The 24,121-nt window shown below is 43.5% G+C and overlaps 4 protein-coding genes and 1 long non-coding RNA gene across 5 annotated transcripts in view; 1 reads left to right on the top strand and 4 right to left on the bottom strand.

Annotated features, from left to right (window-relative positions):
* LOC134190260 (heat shock 70 kDa protein 4-like) overlaps window positions 1–11,041 on the bottom strand; it is a 14,805-nt gene extending 3,764 nt beyond the window's left edge. The window contains exons 1-10 of the mRNA XM_062658705.1: window positions 10,857–11,041; window positions 10,742–10,799; window positions 9,562–9,699; window positions 6,218–6,440; window positions 3,747–3,880; window positions 2,812–2,895; window positions 2,580–2,740; window positions 2,226–2,454; window positions 1,617–1,723; window positions 611–735 (exon numbers count right to left, since the gene is read on the bottom strand). Of these exons, the coding sequence (XP_062514689.1) occupies window positions 611–735; window positions 1,617–1,723; window positions 2,226–2,454; window positions 2,580–2,740; window positions 2,812–2,895; window positions 3,747–3,880; window positions 6,218–6,440; window positions 9,562–9,699; window positions 10,742–10,799; window positions 10,857–10,963 (1,366 nt within the window). The 5' untranslated portion in view covers window positions 10,964–11,041. The remainder of the gene's footprint in view (window positions 1–610; window positions 736–1,616; window positions 1,724–2,225; window positions 2,455–2,579; window positions 2,741–2,811; window positions 2,896–3,746; window positions 3,881–6,217; window positions 6,441–9,561; window positions 9,700–10,741; window positions 10,800–10,856) is intronic.
* A 1,150-nt stretch (window positions 11,042–12,191) lies between these two features.
* On the bottom strand, window positions 12,192–13,720 carry LOC134190055 (uncharacterized). The gene is made up of 2 exons (XM_062658471.1): window positions 13,363–13,720; window positions 12,192–13,297 (listed from the first exon to the last, which is right to left on the bottom strand). The coding sequence occupies exons 1-2, from the start codon at window positions 13,679–13,681 to the stop codon at window positions 12,393–12,395; spliced, it is 1,224 nt and encodes a 407-aa protein (XP_062514455.1). The 5' UTR covers window positions 13,682–13,720; the 3' UTR covers window positions 12,192–12,392.
* An 848-nt stretch (window positions 13,721–14,568) lies between these two features.
* On the bottom strand, window positions 14,569–15,433 carry LOC134190170 (uncharacterized). Its single transcript, XM_062658600.1, has one exon. The coding sequence runs from the start codon at window positions 15,326–15,328 to the stop codon at window positions 14,741–14,743; it is 588 nt and encodes a 195-aa protein (XP_062514584.1). The 5' UTR covers window positions 15,329–15,433; the 3' UTR covers window positions 14,569–14,740.
* A 3,124-nt stretch (window positions 15,434–18,557) lies between these two features.
* LOC134190223 (uncharacterized) lies at window positions 18,558–19,254 on the top strand. The gene is made up of 3 exons (XR_009971617.1): window positions 18,558–18,710; window positions 18,773–18,893; window positions 18,948–19,254. It is a non-coding gene; the product is annotated as an uncharacterized LOC134190223 (long non-coding RNA).
* Window positions 19,255–20,362: 1,108 nt separating this feature from the next.
* On the bottom strand, window positions 20,363–21,855 carry LOC134189926 (uncharacterized). The gene is made up of 2 exons (XM_062658324.1): window positions 21,456–21,855; window positions 20,363–21,397 (listed from the first exon to the last, which is right to left on the bottom strand). Exons 1-2 carry the CDS (start codon window positions 21,766–21,768, stop codon window positions 20,514–20,516), a joined length of 1,197 nt encoding a protein of 398 aa, XP_062514308.1. The 5' UTR covers window positions 21,769–21,855; the 3' UTR covers window positions 20,363–20,513.
* Window positions 21,856–24,121: the final 2,266 nt, after the last annotated feature.

Raw genomic sequence — 24,121 nt, forward strand, 5'->3', positions numbered from 1 at the left:
ACAATACAGGAATAGAAATAGGAAGACAACGAAGGTCTGTCTGTATGTCTATTTGTTTGTCAGTTTGTCTGCGTTTCTGTTTGTGTATTTTTGTTTGTTTGCTTATTGGACTTTGTGTTTGTCTATCTATTTGTTTGTTCTTGTTTTTGTTTGTTTGCTTTTGTTTGTTTATTGGTCTTTATGTTTATGTTTGTCTGTTTGTTTGTTTTTGTTTGTTTAATGGTCTTTCTGTTTGTATGTTTGTCTATCTATTTGTTTGTTAGTTTGTTTGTTTGTTAGTTGGTTGATCTGTTTGTATGTTAGTCTATCTATTTGTTTGTTTATTTGTTGGTTGGTTGGTTGGTCTGTTTGTATGTTTGTCTATCTATTTGTTTGTTTGTTTGTTGGTCGTTCTGTTTGTATGTTTGTCTATCTGTTTCTTGTTCTCTTGTTTGTTTGTTTGTTTGTCATTCTGTTTGTATGTTTGTCTCTGTTGTTTGTTTGCTTTTGTTTGTTTGTTTGTTTGTTGGTCGTTCTGTTTGTATGTTTGTCTATCTATTTATTTGTTTGTTTGATTGCTTTTGTATGAATATTGCCATTAACAGACATACAGATCTGTTGAGTCACTCACCTAGATGCACATCTTTGCTACAATCTGATGTATATTGAGCTACTAATTCAAACGGTTCTTTCCTGTGAAAAGTGAGGTACTTAGAGAATGGAAGTTGATGATTCCGACCAAAGATTACACAATGTCTAAACAAAGACAAAATTAGAAGAAACTTGAAGACAAAACCATAAATCTTAAAGTCGAGAGTTACATTAGTTCAGACAGCCAAACAAACAAACAAATAAACAAACAAATACAGCCAAACAAATAAACAAACAAATAAACAAACAAACAAATACAGCCAACAAATAAACAAACAAATAAACAAACAAATACAGCCAAACAAATAAACAAACAAATAAACAAACAAACAAATACAGCCAACAAATAAACAAACAAATAAACAAACAAACAAACAACCAAACAAACACAAAACAAATAAAAAACACAAATAAACAGCCAAACAAATAAACAAACAAACAACCAAACAAATAAACAAAAACAAACAAATAGCCAAACAAAACAACCAAACAAATAAACAAATTAACAAACAAACAATAAACAAACAAACAGCCAAACAAACAAATAAATAACCAAACAAACAAATAAATAACCAAACAAACAAACAAATAAATAAACAACCAAACAAAAACAAACAACCAAACAAACAAATAAATAAACAACCAAACAAACAATAAACCAAACAATAGAAAACACAAACAACCAAACAAATAAATAAATAAACAACCAAACAAACAAATAAACCAAACAAACAAATAAACCAAACAAATACACAAATAAACAAACAAACAGCCAAACTAACAAACAAACAGCCAAACAAATAAACAAACAATCAAACAAATACAAACAGCCAAACAAGTAAACAAACAACCAAATAAACAAACAACCAAAAAAGTAAACAAACAAACAACCAAACAAATACAAACAGCCAAACAAACAAACAGCCAAACAAATAAACAAACAACCAACAAATAAAGAAACAGACAGACAGGTAAACAGTCAATACCCTTCTTCCTCGTCTGTAAGAGCATTCCAAGAAAGCGAGATCTCACAACTAGTTATGTCTTGCACAACAAACTCTCGAACTTTGAAAGTAGGCGACAACATGGCACACTACAATAAAACACAAACATTCATTAGTTATTTGCCTTTGAGTAAAACAAGCAAAGGTACTCAGTTCACACACACACACACACACACACACACACACACACACACACACACACACATGCCATACACACACACACACACACACACACACACGCATGCACACACACACACACACACTCACACACACACACACACACACGCACGCATGCACACACACACACACACACACGCATCCATGCGCATGCATGCACACACATACATGCACACACACACACACACACACACACACACACACACGCATCCATGCGCATGCATGCACACACAGACACAGACACAGACACACACACACACACACACACACACACACACACACACACACACACACACACACACACACACACACACACACACACACACACACACACACACACACACACACACACACACACACACACACACACACACACACACACACACACACACACACACACACACACACACAAACCTGTAAAGCACATCCTCTCGCTACAGCCTCGTCTTGGTTAAGCGTTGTGCTCACTTCTCTACCAAAAACCTCCGCCAGAATGTGTTTTACAGCCGGAATTCGCGACGAGCCACCGACTATCTCAACAGCCGTGATGTTAGACTTAGAAAGACCAGACGCCTGAAGAGCTGCTTTGCACGGAGCACTCACTCTCAGTAAAAGATCCGAACAAAGCTCCTCAAAGTCAGCCCTACACAGAATGCAAAAAATATTAAAAATATATTTGCATTAATATTAACACTACACCCAACCCATTGTACTTGTACCATGTGTGTGTGTGTGTGTGTGTGTGTGTGTGTGTGTGTGTGTGTGTACCGTTTCATTCTATCAGACACATCCTTGTCATCCATTAGACACTCGATATTCATGGGTATCAACGTTGTGTTTGCGCTCATCAATCGTTTCAGTTTCTCACACTCGTTTCTCAGCCTCAAGTGAGCCTTCGGATTCGTCAGCGTGTCAATCTTGTATTTCTTCTATAGACATCAAACATCAAAACATTGTGTTTTAGGTGTGAGTTAACAAACAGTGCAACTGATGTCCTCACTTTGAATTCTCCTGAGAAATGGGTTAACAATTTCTCGTGGAAATTACGACCTCCGAACGACGGATCAGCAGCTGTTGCTAATACCTGGACGCAGTCTAAGTTAGTGCACATGCCAATGTAATGCAATGTCTGGTTTTTGAAATTAGTTGGTCTATCTCACGCCCGTACAAAGCATTAACAATAGTTTGACCTAACGCGCGCTAAGAGGGAATGGTCCAAGGATAGAGCACCAAGAGAGCAGTCTTTCAGTATACTGGTATCTATTGCACAACGGCCTCTTGAATGATTACTCTCATCACCCGAGGCCCAGATTTCCGGGCTACGGGTATAGTAATTGTTCGATGACCGACCAACTGTATTTATACTCGATTAGCACAGATGCAAATGAAGCTATTCCGACCAATAGACGAGAGGTGGTGTCATTAGTGACCAATAGACGAACGTGATGTCATCATGAGGCTCCACCTCTCTTTGTTTGGTAGCTGCTACGAGAATTCGGCCATAGGGTGTCCGTCCTGTACATGGTGTATATGAAGTTGTGAAGTGTCAGTCAATGCGTTTGTTTGTTCTGTTAGTGTAGCGGTGATGGTGTTTACTGTTTAACAAGTTTCTAACTTTAATGATTTGTGTTTGTATCTCTGCCTGGTAGCAGTTTGTCTGTCTTCAAGTGTGTCATGCATCGTGCACGTGCGCGTGCGCACACACACATACACGCACACACACAGACGTACTTGTACGTACACACACACACACACACACACACACACACACACACACACACACACACACACACACACACACACCACATGCGTGCGTGCACACACACACACACCACGCACAAATCATCAATTTAATGTTAATAAATACAATGTCTCCTCATATGATCAGTCTATCTATATACACTCAACACAGACTACTACAAATCACCTGCCCACCTTCAGTTTGCCTTTATTGAAAGCACACACTGCAACCTGCAGTGAACTGTCGCCCACGTCGACAAACACAACATGCCTTGGTTTCTCAGAAGCTTCAGGAAGATCTTGCTTATAAATACCATAAGCCAGAGCAGCTAGAAACATTGACACAAAGAAAAGTTTCATTGAACGCAGCATAGATCCCAGAATGTTATGCCTTTAGTTGCCCATGTACCACATCTGCTCTTTGCTGAGTTTAAGGTGTGTTCACACTGAAATGGACTTAGCTTAAAGCCCTGTTGACAATACCTACGTTTGCACCAACGAAATGAAACGGAATGTAACGAACGTAACATCACAATAGCGTGTGTGTGTGTGTACGTGTGTGTGTGTGTGTGTGTGTGTGTGTGTGTGTGTGTGTGTGTGTGTGTGTGTGTACGTGTGTGTGTGTGTGTGTGTACGTGTGTACGTGTGTGTGTGTGTGTGTGTGTGTGTGTGTTTATGTGTGTACGTGTGTGTATGTGTGTGTGTGTTTGTGTGTGTACGTGTGTGTGTGTACGTGTGTGTGTGTGTGTGTGTGTGTGTGTGTGTGTGTAGCAATGTTTTTGTATGCACGGGAAGTCACTTCCCACAAGAGTAGCTTTTGACGACTTATGCATGTGATTCCTTGCACCATGGCTATTGGTCAAACGTTCAGTTTCATTCCATTGGAATAGAACACCAATGAAATACAACGTAACCCAAGATAACGTAACACGACGAACGATAACCCGGTTCACAATGAAACGTTCGTTAAGTTTGCTACATTCATTCCGTTCCATTGGTGCCAACGTAAATATTGTGAACAGGCCTTTAGGCATATACGTGAACGCACCAAAAGAAAGGAATACGAAATATTAATTTATATCAATTATTGTAATTTATTATAAAATATTTATATTCTTATAATTTAGTACAAGTAACTTGGGCATGGTTCTTGCTAGAGATTCTTGGGAGAGTGGCGAGATGGGCGGGTCCACGACACTTGCAGTCTGCTCTTTACAGTTGGACATGCACGCTGGAGCCGATCTCAAGTAAGGTAGAGTTTGCATTGTAGCTATTGCATGTAACATACATTGAAGTGCCCTTGCAAGGAAATCAACTTCAATTGCCAGTAAGCCCTTTTAGCGATGTTCAAAAATTGCGCATGCACAAGTTTCGTAGACGAAACTACAGAAAGTCTGTCTAGTCAGGCATTGATTGACATGGACCACTGTTGTTGCTTCGCATGAAGCAATGAAGTCTAGAGTGTACTGTAGATTGCTTCCCGGACAAGCGGTACTTTCCAGGTCACTGGTAGGGCATCTGGGACTAGAATCAGAGGCAGCCCATCCAGGACTGCAATCAACACTTGTGCGTCCGTTTGGAACGAGGCTATCATCCTGCGTTATTTTGTAAAAGCCTAGATTTGTGGCTATTGTCATCTTTACTAAGTACTATAGTATTGTATGATGTGTTTCAGTACTCATGCAATTCTCAAACATTTCCTAGCTGTAAGACTTTGGACTCCTACTTACCATCTCTGAGCGTGGCACACTCCTACTTGAACGTGGCGCAGTACCTCACTGCCACACTGTAGCAAGAACCCTGCTTGTGTTTAAGCCAAATTTTAATTTATTATAAAATGTTGCTTTCTATACATTTGTATAATTTATATAAAATATATATTTTATTAAAAGTGATTTGTGTTAAGCTAAATTTTAAAGGGGAACTCTCACCAAAATCAACTATCTCTCAGATGAAAGCTGTCACTTCATGACACAACCCTTTGCAACCGTTTAGTGCAGAAGTTTACCGTAACGAAGAAATAAAGCATTGAAATTACCTGCGTAGGCGTGTTTAGTACCCGTATGTGGCATGAGCGTTGCTCTGATTGTTGGATAGCAAGGAAGACTGATATCTGTGCACATTTCAAGGTAAGGATTGTGAGACATATGATGTCAAGTTGTGATTTATTGACTAAAGCAAATTGGGACCCCAAAGTTATCACGCAAGTATCGACTGTGGCAATACAACCTCAGAAGGAGACCCTTCTTGGATTAGTTCATAGATCATGTCTCGCTGAATTTTGGGTGCGTTAGGAGCACTTGGTATGGTTAAACCTAAAGTAGTTACTTTGAGAGAGTAAGACTTTGTGAACATACGGGAAATCGTCTGAACAACTCGTTGCCGATTCTCTGCTTCTGTGGCTGTCTGGACTGTAGGTTTCCTGCAGGAAGATACCAGGCCTTGTATCTTTCTTTCAACAAGTTTTAGTATTTGGTGAGAGTTCTCCTTTAATTAATTATATAGATAAGTAATTTATTATAAAATATTAATTTCTATATATATATGTTTTATAATTTATATATAAAACATATTTTATTAAAAGTGATTTGTGTTAAGCCAAATTTTAATGTCATAACGCACCACCTTATACATAACTCATTTTATTGACTTCGTATGCTGCTAACCTGCTGTTGTGTCGTTCATCAGTCTTAGACAATTGATGCTTGCCATCTTGCAAGCAGCCAACATTGCTCTCCGTTGAGCATCAGTAAAAAAGAGAGGAATGGAGACAACACAGTCGGTCACTTTCATGTTGAGACTGCTCTCTGCTGTCTTTTTCAATTGGACTAGTAATATAGACATTATCTGCTCTGGAGAGAAAACTTGTTCCTCACCGAGGTAAGTAACCTAAAACAAAATAGATTTTGTAATTAATGATGTGGTCAGAAACTAATCTCAAAGAAACAGACGAAGGGACAGACAAGCAGACAGACAAATAGACAGACAGACACATAGACAGACATATAGACAGAAAGACAAAGAGACAAAGAAACACACAAACAACAGACAGACAAACAGACAAACAAATAAACAGACAGACAGACAAACCAACAGACAGACAAACAGACCAACAAACAAACAGACAGACAGACAGACAGACAGACAGACAGCAAGCCAGCCAGCCAGCCAGCCAGCCAGCCAGCCAGCCAGCCAGCCAGCCAGCCAGCCAGCCAGCCAGCCAGCCAGCCAGCCAGCCAGCCAGCCAGCCAGCCAGCCAGCCAGCCAGCCAGCCAGCCAGCCAGCCAAGGCTGTCCACAGATGCCCCAAAGGCTCTGGGTCAGGACCCTCTGGTTGGCGTTTTGAACATTTACGAGACTTGTGTGACAACAGTGTAACCAGAGACGGTCTTTTTGCAATCTGTTCTACCATTGCTAAGGGTAAGATTCCCACTGACATTATCTCTTTAGTGTCTGCTTCTCGTCTTATTGCCATCCCTAAGAGCAATGGTGATGTTCGTCCCATTGCTATTGGAGAGTGTTTGAGGCGTTTGACTGCTAAAGCTGTTTGTGTCGATTGCAAGGACTCGTTTTCATCATATTTCAACCCTGTTCAACATGGAGTTGCTACTCCTTCTGGTTCAGAGCTCGTTATCCATCACATTCAGCTTCTTTTGGAAGCCAACCCTTCTTGGGTTATGATTAAGTCGGACATCTCAAATGCGTTCAACAGTGTCGACCGACAATGTCTTCTGTCTAGTGTCAGTTCCAACTTTCCGGAACTCTTGCCCCATGTCAATCAGATGTATGGAGTCTCGAGCCCTCTCATCTTCCAAAAGGGTTCAGAATCAGTCATTCTCTCTTCGGAACAGGGGGTGCATCAGGGGGACCCGTTAGGTCCTGTTTTGTTTGCTACATCAATTCACTCCACACTTGTTGCTCTGCAAGCTAAATTTCCGGAGGTTGTTTTGCTTGCCTACCTAGATGATGTTTTCATTGTGGGTCAAAACAACATGGCACTTCAAGTCTTTGCTTCTCTAGAAGAGTCATTCTTACCGCTCAATCTAAAGATCAATCAATCAAAATGTGAGTTGCTGTCTCTTCAGGGTGATAGTAATCCATCTCCTATTCCTACATCAACATCTGGTTCTGTTGTCTTGGGATCTCCAGTAGGCACCACAAGTTTTGTCCGTTCTTTCTGCCTATCTGCTGCAGAGTCTGGAGAAGACTTTTGTTCTCGGATATGCAACCTTGATGATAGTCAGAGCTCAGTTCTGCTTTTACGTCATTGCCACTCCACACGTCTTAACCACTTAGCCAGGACAGTTCCTGTTTCTCTTTTGATACCTGCAGCTCAGAAGCACGACCGAACTAGTTGTCAAACGTTCAGGAACATTCTTGGTACAGAGGATCTGTCACCCGCGCTTTGGAATCAGATATCGCTTCCTGTTAAGAAAGGTGGCTTTGGTGTTTCGTCTCTGGAGAGAGTTTCGCCTGCCGCCTTTCTTGCTGGTTGGGCACACACTTGCCAATCACTTCTAGACAGGTTTCCAGGTTCAGGTTCCCTGCTGTCGCCTCTGTCAGATCCATCTGAATCTGATGGCCAAATTGTCCATGACCTAGACGAGGCAGCCGCTATGATTCCGCCACTGTTACTATCTGATGAAGATCCGAAACCAGTTTCGTACGCCCGCCATGAGCTTCTTTTAGCAGATGCAAGAAAATTGCAACACAGACTATCCAATGCTATTGCTCAAAAAGACACCACAGCCCTTTTAGCGTCAGTCGTCTCTGACAAAGATTCAGCACGATTACAATCTCTTCAAGGCCCCTACGCGGGAGCTTGGCTCGACTCTATACCCTCCTCTCGCAAGTTCGCGCTATCGTCTCCGGAATTTAATTTGGCGTCTTGCATGAGGTTGGGGATACCCTTGCCATTTGGAGAATGGGTTGTAAATTGCGAATGTGGATCAAAACTCGACGCTGAAGGTTTCCACCTACTTACTTGCAAGTCTGGCGGCGGTCCCAACTGGCAACACAACAGCCTTGTCGCAAGCTGGTCCGACTGCCTTCTCGATCTTGGTATACATCACCGAAAGGAGCCTCGCAACAGATACAGCAACAGCGATGATAGGCCTGATATCGTCGTATTTGACAGCGAAAATGGCTCATCTCTAGATCTAGATGTTTCATTCGCCCACCCCTGGAGCAAAGACTATCTGAAACGAACAGCTCGAATCTGCGGATTTGCTGCCAAAAAACGTGAGGACCTCAAGTTTTCAAAATATGATCAGGAACGTCTAGCAAGTGGTGACTCACCAGCATTCACACCTCTAGTTTTCGAGCACTTTGGCTGCTGGGGTGAGAAAGCTGTCGATTACTTAAGGGTACTTTCGAGAAAATCTAGGGATGCTGTTGGAAAATCCAACATGGCTGACTTCATAAATTTTTGGCGTAAGCGCATCTCTGTTCAGATTCAAAAGTGCAATTCAAGGGTCCTATTAAGGAAGATTGACAGGCTTACCAACTCAAGGAGACCATACAATCACGGTCAAGACTGGGATGCCCAGTCTATTTGGGCTTCATAATTTTGACAGTTAGTAAATTATTATACGTATGGATTACGTTTGGTGACTGTAGCTGTCTACATTCTAGTTTAGCATATCAGTGATTTCTGTATATTTGGCTGTTTAGTTATATCTGAAATATATCCATCCGCCAGCCAGCCAGCCAGCCAGCCAAGCCAGCCAGATAACAAGCCAGTCAGCCAGCCAGCCAGCCAGCCAGCCAGCCAGCCAGCCAGCCAGCCAGCCAGCCAGCCAGCCAGCCAGCCAGCCAGCCAGCCAGCCAGCCAGCCAGCCAGCCAGCCAGCCAGCCAGCCAGCCAGCCAGCCAGCCAGCCAGCCAGCCAGCCAGATAACAAGCCAGCCAGCCAGCCAGCAAGCCAGCCAGCCAGCCAGGCTAACAAAAATGCAAACTATAAAAATCTACTAAAACTTAGTTAGCTATAAACTTACTACATACACACTGTACCTTAATTCCTATCCTATCGTCGTGTTGTTCAACAACTTTGAACGGTAAACGTTTGATCTCCTCTTGAACAGCCGGATCAGAGAACTTTCCGCCGATTAGATGCTTAAAACCCCACACCATGTTCTTCACATTACCTACCTACAAATCATCAAAATGTAACAAACAAAACACGTTGTACAATTTATACGTGATTCAAAACCGTAAACTAGTGTACATGCATGCGAAGGTCTGTCCATGTTAACCTCTCCCTCAGAAAAACTGCACTAAATTTTAACAGGAGAAACTTTGTAAAACCATATTATTACCTTTGCTATGCAGCAGAATTCACAAATACCAATTTATTTATTTATTTAGACAAACAAATAGACAGACAGACTAACTGACAGACAGACATATAGACAGACAGACGATCAGACGGACAGACAGACAGACAGGACGGACAGACAGACAGACAGACAGATTGTTTATTTGAACGCTTACTCTACCGATAACAAGCGCTAACTTTATGCAAAACAATAACAGCCAATGGACAAATTGTTGAATGTCTCTATCATATGTAAAGTCATCGAAGTTGCACTTAGACAACTTTGACAACTCCTTAAAAATCACTCGAGAGTTGCAAGACTGTACAACTACACACAGTTGCTTCCTCCAACTATCTCAAAAGTCTATTTCATTGTTTCTTCCATGTTCATCTTTCAACTTCTAGACAGAGAGACAGACAGACAGACAGACAAGGACTTTATGTCCTTATAATCTTATAGAACTTGAAATCTGTATGGACTCGTAATTAGCCTTTATTTGCTATTGTACCATAGTTCATATTTGAAATATACTACCATTGATAGACAGACAGACAGATAGACAAACAGACAGACAGACAAACAGACAGACAAACAGACAGACAGACAAACAGATAGACAGACAGACAGACAGACAGACAGATAGACAGACAGACAGACAGACAGACAGACAGACAGACAGACAGATAGACAAACAGACAAACAGACAGACAAACAGACAGACAGACACACAGCCAGACAGACAGACAGATAGACAAACAAGCCATAGAACAGACCATTCACCACTCGTACTAACAACCACACCATCACCAATCGCATCCCCATATCACAACCTGCCAACCAAACAACCGTGACCAATCACTCTCCATCTCCCTTACCTGGCTCTGAGCCGACGTTCCTATAAACCTCAGTTTCTCTCCGAACGCAACGACAGACCTACATTCAACAGATAGTTCACTCAACTCTCAACCAAAACGTCAAACAACACAGTACGGCGTGTGTCTCTGGCTGTACTCGTTGGCAACCGTTTCTATTCCGCCCGCTCGAGCTACGGCGATGTAGCTCAGCTGATATCCTAGATCGAAGCCGACTACCGACATTGCGAACGACGCCGAGTGCGTTTGCTTGCGCGATCGGTAGGTTCGGACGGTAATAAGTGTACGCACGTGGGTTCAGGAAAGTTCGAGAAGTTTCTACGCATGCGCGGATGACATCCGGGAACTAGAATACGTAGCGCATACTGTAATCTCATTGTGGTAAACAAGGTTAGTACTGCGCTTACTCTTGAGTGTAGTTTTGTCTAAAACTTTAAGCTGTTAAAATCTTTGAATAAAACAAAAAATTTTCTAAATTTTATTTAATTAATTAAATTAAAAATTTGTGCTTACAAACTTTGTTTTTAATATAGTAATGACACGATTACCTCTTAGAGATAATTTAAACTAAACCGAAAGAATATAAGCTAGTTAATTAATTAATTAATTAATTATTATTAAAATAGAGCTGAAACAGTCCAACAGGGTTGCGGTGATGGCTGGATGCAAGAGGTACTAGTAGCATAGTGGCAGGCCTGTGTGCCAGTAGTTAGAAATAATGTAAAATTAGATACCCGTGGAGTTCAAAGCTGCACCTGCACCTAAGAACTGTAGAAGTACACAGTAGATAACATGGACCTAGAGGTAGGTAGCATGAGTTTGTAGCCGACTCGATCATCTTTCAGACTGTGGAACGACTCTCATAAAATATTAATTAAAATTATTGTACAGCTTTACTGCATGCGTGAAATTGCGATTCAGTGACGTTTATAGTCTAAGAAAACAAACAAGAGCAGGGGCGGATACAGGATGGGGACCAGGAGCACCAGGGGCACGTTCCCCCGGCAGTGTAAGACTGCAATTTGACTCTTTACACACCTGAATGCAATTGTTCTACTTCAGTGGCAGAAGGACCTTAGGTATATGTACTGGATGCCAAGTTCTAGTCTGTGAGGAACCAACCCGAAGAACTGACTTTTGCGAGGAACTGTACTGTAGTGATGACATGGTCTGGTCTGCGAAGTATTATCCGGGACAAATAAATAATTATCCGGGTGCCCTCTGCCACGTATCCGCCCCTGACGAGAGGTCTGGATCCTGCAAAATTTTAAAGGCGTATAGCTAACCTAATTTGTGTATTGGCTCTATTTGTACTCTACTCTAATAGATCGACTACTTTTTGGTTTGTGGAATCAAGATATTGGAATGGTACATCTGAAGGCAAGCAGATCATCTATGCCTAAGTGCACCACACAAAGTCTAGATTTGTTTTCAAATTTAATACTGAATTTTTATTAGTTAATATTATTATCATTTACTGATATTAGTTTAGCCCTCCAAAAATGTGAGTCTGGCTACGTCAGGCAAATGTGCACAGCAGGTGCAGCAATGCTGCATATATAGATAGCAGCAGATGTGCATGGAGTAAGCAGCTACACATACAGACGGTCAAGAGCCGATGCAAAGTGCATGGTGCATGGTGTTGCTACTCAAGTCACTTGCGTCTTCTGTCCAACACGTCTAGTTTGCATTTGCTCTGTCCGTATTGTAGGTGTGTCGTGATTTTGTCAACGATCTCTGTAAAGGCTTGATGGTCGCGGAGAAAGAGAACGAGCGGATTGTATCGATTGTGATGATTTGTGACATTCTTCAATTCTTCATAATCAATTCTATCTCCAATGCCCAAAGCCACAATTGCAAGGTTCGTGTAATTACCGTACATCGTGTTTGCTACTTCGACTGGATTCTCTCCTCTATTCGATTTTCCGTCCGTCAGAAGTAGGATCGTGCGACTGCTGTAGCTTCTCATGCCATGCTGTCTTTGCAGAACGCGATCTCCTACAAACTGCAGCGCATCACCTGTAGCAGTCGATCCGTCTAGCGACAATAAATATCGAGGCAAATCGACGATATCATTTTGCACTCGATGCTGGTACGTGTGGTTGACCTTGGAATGATCGAGATCGAAGACGAGTCGAGGTTCACTGCCGTAGGTGACTAAAGCTAGACGCACTGACCGACATCTAGTGATTACTGCTGGCTGTAAGCCACAGAGATAAGGAATGAGACGACCGAGATCTTGCAAAGCAGTTTGAAACTTTTTGCTTCCAATACTTCCTGAACTGTCCACAACAATGACAATATCTCTGTCAGGAGGACAAGAAGAAGGAGAAGCTGTAGACGTTATATTTAGCGTCGATCTCTTTTTTGACGAACGTCTATGGATATGTGTCTTGTTAGTGAGTGGGTCTGGAGTCGAAACCACGTGGTCTACGGGAATCGTTCTGCTGCGAACCGCTGGAATGAGTGGAACGGGTCCAACAGATCCAAAGCCTCCTAGTCCTGTTCGAAAAATATCTAATGCGTTTTGTGTCTCATCATCACCAGAATTGGTAAAATCTGGAACATTTAGATCACATAAGTCTGCATGATTGCATAACTACAAAAAGCTATTATCAACTCACTACACGTTGTAGTCGTTTCTGTCAAGTTAGGACATGCGGCTCCTCTGTTTCGTGCAAATTTTGTGATACCCCTCTTTCTACTTTTCTCACATCCATCAGGTGATGTCGTCCACGGTGCCCATTCGCTCACCTCACAGTCGACGTCAGCTTTGATGTACTTGCTGCAGCGACTGCCGAAAAGGAGAGCCAACTTTTTAATCTTACAAAGACGCTTAGTAAGACGAAGAGATCCATTGCTTGAGATCGAGAAGGGAATGTGGCAGAGAACTACAACGAGCATAAATATTAGCAATCTAGATCGGAATCCAGAATAAGCCATAGCTGTAACGATACTAGTAAATGTAATCTTCCTGTGCGAAATGTTAAGCACTATAGCCAACTGGCAAGATGCGCTAAAGCGCGTGGGTGGCTATACTTGCAAGTGTGTTAATCATGCGACGCTAAGGTTGATCCGGAACTTGAGTTGTCGACTACCCCAGTAGTACCCGTCTGCATGTGCACGCCAGGTTCCTGTATATAAAATTTATTTTTAGGACAAAGTCTGAGAGCTTGATGTGCGCGTGTATAAATACATAAGCATTATCTGTTTAGGTGCAATAAACGAATGAAAGAAACAATTTGAGGATATACAGTTAGTATGTGCAATCATGATTAATTAATTGAAACATTTACGATTGAAATTTTACTGTGGGTCATAGGGATTCCGACGATAGCGTCAATTAAGAGCTCAAGAATTAAAGTTGACTATCGAATTGTTGCACACACTTGCATGACTAAATCTATAATTATGCCATAATTATAAGCATTCAATCTCTGACACAATTATCAGAAAATCCACATTTCATGCGAATGAGCTTTCCCGCTAAGAAATCTTTTACTAAAGATTTCAATTTTAGCAAAACAATTTTTACTAAAGATTTCTAAAAAAAGCAGTTTGCATTATAGTCGATCTGTCTTGCAAGTGCATGTACAGTATATGAAACATCCTCTAGCTAGGGTAAGACTATTGAGCCCATATTGTAAGACCGCGCTATATTAAATTTTAGTTTGGAGTCTCGCCTACATTTAACTTAAGAAAAGACAAGTCGAAAACTTGCAAATAGCCAGATACTATATATATCGACAGAGCATGCTTGATGTTCAGGCAACGCACAGCCTAGAAGAGGGAGTTTTCTCGCATTTAGGAAAGTCTTTAATTTTGGCCTGAATGTGATGATATCAATTATACGTTCAGCTTACGCTCACTAGACTCTGCTACTGAAGACTACTAATCAACAACTGTTCTAGTCACATATATAAGCCTAATTGTATTATCTAATTAACCAGACACGCCTGTGTCTGTTACATCTCCCTCCTTCAAGTTTTTAGCAACATTGTCTTAAACATAGTCATCCAGTTTCTTTGGTCCTCTAACTTCTCGCCCGCTGGAGGTCCTGTAGGTTTCCAGGGTTGGTTGTTCTCCCTTGTCGTCGATTGTGCTAGGTCTCGGTTTGTCAGTTTGGCTGCTTGTGTTCACTCTCGATAAATAATCGTCCAAAGCTGGTTCCTGATTTTGATTGGGTGGTGCTCCCAGTGTCGGATGAATATGTCGGCGATTTCTTCTGAGGCTGCGCCCATTTTGAGTGACAATGTATGATCTGGGTGCAGTGTGCTTCTGAGTTACCACAGCGGGTTCCCACTGCTTGTCGCGTTGTATACAAACTACCTCTTCTGCTTCCAGCTCACGCATCGGCTGCGCTTGTCTATCGTAGTAATACTTTTGACGATGTTGTCGTGCCCTTAGATTCTCGGAGATGTTGGTGATAACGTCTGGTTGCAACAGTGCCGACGCCGTAGGTAGTCTTGTTTTCAGGTTGCGACTCATAAGAAGTCGGGCTGGAGACGCTTTCAACTCAGGTATTGGTGTACTCCGGTAATTGAGCAGTGCTAAATATGGGTCCGACCCTTCGTAGTGACATTTGCGCATGAGCTGCTTTATGGTCTGCACATTCCTTTCCTCTAAACCATTGGACTGGGGATACTTCGGGCTGGAGGTGGTTATCTTGAAACCCCACTCTTTGGAAAACAAACGTACTTGACGGCTGGCAAATGGCATGTTGTCACAAATGAGTCTGTCCGGTATACTGTATCGAGAAAATATAGATTTTAGCGTCGTGATGACTGATTTTGCTGTTTTATCAAGTAGGAGTGGTACCTTCACGTACTTGGAGTAGTAGTCCACTACCATGAGATAATCTCGCCGTTTGAATGTCATAATGTCCGCAGCTATCATTTGCCACGGTCTCTCTGGTAGGTCGTGTTGCTCGAGTGGTTCTTTGGTATTCGACCACCTAAATCGCAGACAGGTGGTGCACTTGCTGACGTAATCCTCAATCTCCTTGTTCATGTTCGGCCAGTACATTACTGCTCGTGCCCGTTCTTTAGATTTCTCTGCCCCTTGATGACCTTCGTGAATTCTCCGGAGCATTTCTGATCGAAAGATGGTTGGGATTATAACTTTTGTGCCTTTGAATAACATCTGGTCAGCCTCGTGCAACTCTTCTCTGATGGTCCAAAACTGCCCGACTATAGATGGGACTGCCTTGATATTATCCGGCCATCTTGAAAAGATAACTTTTCTGAGAGCTTGCAATTCTTCATCTTGAGCTGTTGCTCTTTGTAGTTCATCTCTTCGAGTCCCACTCATTGGAAGTGAGCTAGTGATTGCGTGAACCATGACTTCTATGTCTGAATTCATCCTGTCATCCGCGTCTGCAGTTGTCGGGAGTTGTGCTCGAGACAGTGCATCTGCTACTGATATTGCCTTTCCCCGATGTATAGCGCACGTCCAACTCATATCGCTGCAGCTGCAGCATCATGCGCTGAAGGAGAGGAGGAACAGACCCAAGAGGTTTCTTCATTATTGACTCCAGGGGCTTGTGGTCCGATTCTGCCTGAGTCAACTTCCCGTAAATGTAGTGATGGAATTTCCTACAAGCAAATGTAATATCTGTGCATAAGCACGTTCAGCTGATTTTAGAGTTCTTGACGCATAGGCTATAGGCTTGTCATTCTGGATGAGGCATGCTCCCAGACCGGACTGTGATGCGCCTGCCTGAATCTTGATCGGCTGAGCCACATTATAGTACGCTGGTAACGGCTGATTGGTAAGAATTGTCTTTACCTTGTCCAGTGCTTTGTCATGCTGCTCTGATCATTGCCAAATGACGTCTTCCTTCAGCAGCTCTCTTAGAGGTGCAGTGATATCCGACTCTCCGGGAATGTATGGCGCCAGATACTTGATCATGCCCAGTAGTCGTTGCACACCTTTGCGATCTTTTGCGGTAGGCATTGCGTTGATAGCTTCCACCTTTGCCGGATCCGGTTGTTGCCCATTTTCTCCAATGAGGTGCCCCATATATTTTACTTGTTCGATCTTGTACTGCAGCTTGTCCCGACTGAACTTTACGTTCTTGGCTCTTGCCCTCTCCATGACTGCTAGAAGAGCCGTGTCGTGTTCTTGCTCATTTTTTCCTGCAATAACCAAATCGTCTGCGATGACGTGGACATTGACAATATCCCCAAATGTATCGTCATTTCGTTGCTGCAATATCTCGCTGGCCGAAGACAGGCCAATCGGCGTGCGTAGAAAACGCTTCCGCCCCCATGGGGTGCTAAAGGTACACAGGTAGCTTGATGGTTCTGACAACTTAACATGCCAGAACGCGTCTCTCATATCCACCACAGTAAATATCTTCTTGCCTTCCAGCTGTGCTTGCACATCTCCAGCTGTGGGGATTGCGTGATGCTCACGTTTGATTGCCTTATTAAGTGGTCTTGGATCTAGACACAGCCTTAATGAGCCATTCCTCTTTTCTGTGACAACTGGATTGTGTACCCATTCTGTCGGTTCTTCTACGTCTGCTATTACATCTTGACTTAGCAATCGACGTAGGGCTTGTTCCAGTCTCTGTCTCTTTGCGTAGGAATACTTCCTGGCTGGCTGTATCACGGGTAGTGCGTCTTCCTTCAGTTGAATGTGGTAAGATCTTTCGTAGGATCCTAACCCCTTGAAAACCTCGTGGTACCTGTTGATCAGACCCTCCTTGCTGCTTGTGCTAGGGGCTTCTTTCTGTCCGTGTGCTGGCTTGAGGCTGCCTATCTTCTTCACTAAGTTGATTTCCTGACACGCCTGACTGCCAAGAATAGCGATATCTTCGTCTGTTACGTAGAAAGAAAGACAGTTTATAGCTTGGATTTGTCGTGACTTGACGGTACACTCTATTGTAGTGATTTCTCTAGGACGAATCTTGCCACCTCCTATACCCACTAATTAGCACTCTCTTTGTCGGTGTCAGCGGTTTCTTAGTTGCCCTTGAGCCGCCCGTCGTTCGCAGGATTTTCCGGTAACTTCGATAATGCAGAACATTTGCCCTGGCTCCGGTATCTAACTTGAATTTCATTGCAGTCGGCCCTAGTGACAGCTTCTCCGTCCAGTCGTCGTTGACCGCGACTGTCCCAATGGATAAAACACCCATAAGCAAACTGTCATCCGAATCGTCAGTGTCAATTTGGGTATCCGCAGCTTTGCTCAAGCTGGTGACCGCTTTTGACCGCTGTAGCCGGATTTGGCCCTCTGCTGGCAAACCTTTGACAAGTGATTGCGCTTATGACAATTAGCACAAGTCTTACCATATGCCGGACATTGTCGAGGCGCGTGATAGCCGCCACAGTATGTACTTGCACGGTGCGGTCTTTTTCGCTTTCCATGCCTTTTCTGCTGCTTTGGCAGGTATTCATGTATCCCGTATGTGGCGTGAGCTCCGTCACCAGACTTCCGTTTTCTCGTTACACGCGCAAGTTTTGGTAACGGCCAAAGGAAAACCGTTAGAGTATACGCTAGAGATGCATTATGCCAAGTTTCGTCTTTCGAACGTCTATCTAGAGCATGTTAGAAGCACAATCGAAGTGCGCTAAGGTGACGTCACAGGGTGTACCTCTCCACCTTACTTTAGACATAGATTACTATGAGAAGACACCGTTGTACGGGCTTCAAACTTAGCAATTACTTTCAACCAATCATAGAGAACAACGTCATAATTTATTTGCATTTATTGGTTGCAACGTCGACCATGTCGACCTTCGAATTCTCCATTTCGTTCCTCTTTGTCGATCCCGATGATATTCTCTATTGGAGAAAGATGAAGAAGAAGGCGTAGAGAGTCCGATCGTGCTTGATTGGCGAGTTTCCGACCCGTAGTTGGACGTTTTCGCTTCGGCCGAAATCGGCCGTCAAGCACACCGGAGGAGGATTGGGAGGAGGTTAGCGAAGCTTCCGAAGAGAAGAGGTATTGGTTCGTAATCCCTAGGTTCGTCTAAACGTGGTTGGGAGTGCTGTTTCGTTACTCAACTGAATTTTTTTTCTTTCAAGTGTCGTCATACTTCCGGTCGCTTTGTTGATGGCGACGGAACCGGTTGTCTTCAAGAATGCAACAGTCGCGCTAGCTAGTAGAACGGCGTAGGTGAATACGAGATGTCTCTACGTACAGAAGGTTTGGTGTTGCACACTTTTTGCGGCATTCGGGGGTCATTTCAGGTCATTTCAGGGCATTTCAGGTCATTTCAGATCATTTCGCACGGTCTGGTCAGAGACGTGGTCAGGGCGTGGTCGCTGTCGAACAGAAGCTCGAAGTTGTGCGTCGTACAAGCAGAGGACGTGCTTTGTTGAGAGTAATAGTTTGTAGATAGTGTAGATAGATGTGTACAGTTGGTTATTTCTACTTTGTAAGTAGTTTTACAATAGTTTGTGTAGCGGAGTGTTGTGTACTACTTTTTCTCTCATAACTTGATTTTGTACTGTTCCGAGGTAAGCGATGTTTATAGCCGTGTAGAGTTGAGTCTGTTGCATCTCTGAATTTGTTTTTGTGTCTGTATGGCTTCATTCTACGTTCTGAGCTAGACCCACAATGTTGAAGGAGCGTTTTCTAGAGGATACCGCAGTGGGCATTGATATCAAACTTCTTGTGCTGGCCAACGGTCAGGTGACGTTGACGACAACCATCGTACGAAGTGGCAGGTCTGTAGCTGTCGAGGTAGAGTTATAGTGAATTTTAGAAGATCACATACGGGAGATATGCGCCATTTTTATTGCAACCTGCCTAACGAAGTGCGAAGGTCGGTGAGCCACTGATCTACCGTCTCGTCTTCATGTTGATCTCGGTTCCAGAACTGGTGTCGCTCGAATACCTCGTTCTTGCACGGATTGCAGTAGTCGTCGAATTTGTTCAAGACATCTCCGACCGCCGGTCCTTCGTCGCCTGCTGTGAAGACAAACGCATCATAGATTTCCTGCCCTTCGGTTCCTGTCATGTTAAGTAGGATTGCGACTTGTGTTGCTTCAGCCTTCTTCGAGAGTTCAGCCGCTTGGAAGTATATCTCAAATTGCTTCCTCCATTTTCTCCACTCGTGTGCAAGATTGGCTGCTCCGAAGGAAATAGCTTGAGGCGCGCGTAGTTTCTTCATCCGAGTCCTGACAGCATTAGGCTCGAGTGTCCAGCCGGTCTTTCTCCACCGCGGGGGGATGACCGGCTGGACACTCGAGCCTATGACAGCATGTGATGTTACCAGTACTATATTATTAAACGTTCAGCTTACGCTCACTACACTCTGCTACAGAAGACTACTAGTCAACAACTGTTCTAGTCACCTAGATAAGCCTAATTGTATTATCTAATTAACCAGACACGCCTGTGTCTGTTACACTGAAAATGCATTTGAGGAGTGAACGTCCCAAAAAAGGCGACCGGTAAAGCACCCCACATCGACAGAATATTGGTCTCGACCTCCCAGCTCCGTGTAGCGCCGGATCTTGAATCGGCGCTACACGGGTCTAGAAGGCCGAGACTGACAGAAGCTGCTGATAATACGGTCTGTTGCGAGAGCACTGATTCGGACTCACCATCCGAAGAGGAAGGAGGTGCGGAAGAGCAGCAAAATACCCGTCGATCTGCAATACATCAAGTGACAACCACTAGACTGATATAAACAAAAAAACGCAAAACAGGCGTCTGTTTATTGTGCCTAGTAAACAGTACGTGTCGTGCACAAACGTTTAGCCGCATAGTTCAAGAGAATGTCTAGAGTCGCTGCAACTGCACGATATAATTACTCTATCACTTGCGTTTCTTAGCCAACAGGTCCACGTCACATTTGCTCTGTCCTTGTTGTAGTGATAAAATGATTTGGACGACAATATTTGTAAAGTCTTGCTGGCTACGAAGAAGAAGGACGAGCGGATTATATTCGTTGCGATGATTTGTCATATTCTTCAATTCTTCATAATTTATTTTGTTTCCGATTCCCAATGCTACAATTGAAAGATTTTCATACTCATTGTACAAGCTCTTTGATACGTCAACGGGATTTCTTCCTTTGTTCGATTTTCCGTCCGTCAGAAGAAGAATCGTGCGATTGCTGTAGCTTCTCATGCCATGCTGTCTCTGTAGAACACGATCTGCTACAAACTGCAGCGCATCTCCTGTAGCAGTTCGTCTTCTTAACGCCGATAAATACTGAGGTAAGTCGTTAATATCACTTTGCACATTTATTTGGTATGCGTGGTTGGTCTTGGAGTGATTCAGATCAAAGACTAGTCGAGGTTCACTACCGTAAGTAACTAGAGCGAGACGCACTGACCGACATGTAGTGATAACTCCTGGCTGAAAGCCACAAAGGTAAGGAATGAGACGACCGAGATCTTCAAGAGCCTTTCTAAACTTAGCGGGTCCGACACTTCCTGAACTGTCCACGACAAGAACAATGTCTCTGTAAGGAGGACACAGAGTGGGCGTTTTCGTAGGCGTTACATTAGATCGATTTCCAGACAAACTTCTGCGTGTCTTGTTGCTATCCGCAGATGAAGATGAAGTCTCGTTGTCGACAGGAATCGTTCTGCCAGGTATGGGAAAAGATGGTCCGACAGATCCAAAGCCTCCCAATCCGGTCTGAAATATAGCTAGAGCTTCTTGTACTCTATCAGTACCAGAAATGGTAAAATCTAAAAAAGGAAATTTAGATCACAAGTTTGCATGACTGCATAGTAGTTATCAACTCACTAGTACACGTTGTAGTCGTTTCTGTCAGGTTGGGACATGCGGCTCCTCTGTTTCGTGCAAATGTTTTGACACTCCTTTGTCTACTCTTCTCACATCCACCAGGTGACGCTACCCACAGTGTCCATTCGCTCACCTCACAATCGATGTCAGTTTTGATGTACTTGCTGCAGCTACTGCCGAAAAAGAGAGCCAGCATTCTATTCTTACAAAGGTGCTCAAGAGGAAGAGATGCACTGCTTGAGATTGAAAAAGGAATGTGGCAGAGAACTACAACGAGCAACAGCAGTACAGTCGGAAATCCAGAATACGCCATATCTACACGTCACTGATGGATCTCTTTACTCTGCAAACGTTCGGCGAGAAGTGGTAACCAGAGGCTACGTGGGTTACTTCTAGTAGTCGATCGTGCCTCAATCACGTGCTATTAACTTAATTAAAAAAGATGACCAATACAACTGTTTGCTGAAGGCGCCACTAGGCCAGCTTCCGTTAGACTTTCCTCTCTTCAAGTGCTATTAGATAATACCAACGGATGTTGCACTGCAATAATTCATACGTGCTGTGGTTTCTGCGATCAGCACTTGAAGTCTAACGGAATTTAGCTCTAGTAGGCACATTATTTCATACTATACTGTCCACGTGTGGCGAGGTCAGCTACACACAAAATCCTGTTACAATGCATGCGGTCTTGTCAGATTCGTTGTACAACTGTTGCAGCTGTATAGATCTTTTTACATGCAATTTCTTTCTCTGGATCTAGACTTAGGCAACACAATAACATTGTAGTCCTGAACGCTGTGCAGCTGTAGTAGTAGTCTAGACTTCTGTGGGAACGCTGAAGTGTATTCTATTGTATCGCCTAAAACTGCGCATGGGCATCTACCACCCACTATAACATCTCTCCCCTAAAAAATTCAACACAACTCAACACATTGTCTTGTAACTACAAGTATGACACCCAAACCGCCAAAAAACACATAAAGAGAAACTGTATCCAACGACCTACAGGTCCAGTCTATCTGGTTGTTTTCTTTCTCTCTTGGATCGACGTAAGATGAGGTCTTCTCTTCGCGTGATTGAAAGTCTATCAGTGGTGTTGTCTGGACGAGGGCTCTGAATGAAAGAGCTCTGAGTGACAGAATAAGGGGCAAGCTGTTCCATGCTGACCACTGGAAACAGATTGCCAGAAACAGGAGATTCGGCAGTGCTGACAGCTTGGAATCGAGTACCCTGATAGTTATCGATGTTATGTGAGGTTTCTCCAGACATAACAGCACCGGGAGGTGATTCTATGCAGTGACTTGGATCGTCGTTAGCTTCTGGTACCATTTGGCGGGCCAAACCAAAGTAGTCAGTAGATGAAGATGGGTCCACACGCGGCCTTAGTTGATCAATGTGGCATTTCCATGTAACACCCCATTGAGGCAGGCAGACATGGTACGTGAGAGGGCCTAAAACCTGCGTAACGATACTCGAGCTCTGCTTTGGCTCTTGAGTTCGGTAATTACACACCCAGACTGTATCTCTCACTCAGAATGAGCGTAAAGGGGTACGATTGTCATGGCATAATGTCTGAGCATCCTGCCGTTGGGAAACCGTTTCAGATGGAGATGGCTGCAGGAGAGTAACTTGTGTGCGAAGAGTGCGGTGCATGAAGAGCTCGCATGGTGGTTGTCCCGTAGTGGTGTGCGGAGTTGTCTTGTAACGTAGAAGCCATGTTGTCAGCTTGTGCTGTAAGGGGCGTACAGCCAATTTTTTCATTCCGCTCTCATAAGATCGCACCACCCATTCCGCCAAACCATTGGTAGCTGAATGAAAAAGTGAGCTCCAAATATGCCGTATCCCATTCTGTTTTATAAATGTCGCAAATTACTCAAACGTAAAAGGTGGCCCGTTGTCTGAAACCAGCTCTGCTGGCAAGCCATGTGTAGCGAACATTTTGCGCAATGCCTGAATGATGGTGGACCGCGCTATTGTGGAGTGAGACATGTAAATTGATTCCATCCACTTGGAGTGGGCATCTACCAGAATCAGAAAATCGGCGCCATCTAACTTAGCAAAGTTAATGTGAACACGCTGCCAGAGCGTGTTGGGCCAAGATCAGCTATGTAATGGGGCACTGGTTGGGTTTGGCTGCGACTGTTGACATGTGTTGCAAAACCGGGCAATATCCTCAATGGCTGCATTCATCTGGGGCCACCAAAAGTGGCTTCTGGCTATGCTTTTCATGCCAGAGCCCCATCATGGTGGATATGCAGTTCCTGAAGTAGACGGGAGCAAGCAGATGTAGGAATGATGACTCAATTTCCCAAAAGGATACAATCTTGAGAGACTGGCAGCTCACATTTTCTATTAAAATAGGGGCGTGAGTCTTCATCTGGACATTGGGAGGGCCATCCCGTCTTAGTCCAGTGAAGAGCCTTTGAGATAATTGGATCACGTCTGGTGGCTGTTGCAAGTTGCTTAGCAGTAAGAGGAAACCGTTGCGGGTGATCAATAGTGCAGACACGTTCAGACTGTGTGATGAAGTTACTCTCCAATCCTGGACAAGGCAGTCGCGACAAAGTGGCGTTCTCCTTAGAATACTTAAATTCCATAGAGTATGAGTCTGACGACAGAGTAAGGGCCCATCTCTGTAAACGAGCTGCTGCTTTAGTGGGAACTCC

Source organism: Corticium candelabrum, chromosome 14, assembly GCF_963422355.1.
Source record: "Corticium candelabrum chromosome 14, ooCorCand1.1, whole genome shotgun sequence".
Classification (NCBI taxonomy): Eukaryota; Metazoa; Porifera; class Homoscleromorpha; order Homosclerophorida; family Plakinidae; genus Corticium; species Corticium candelabrum.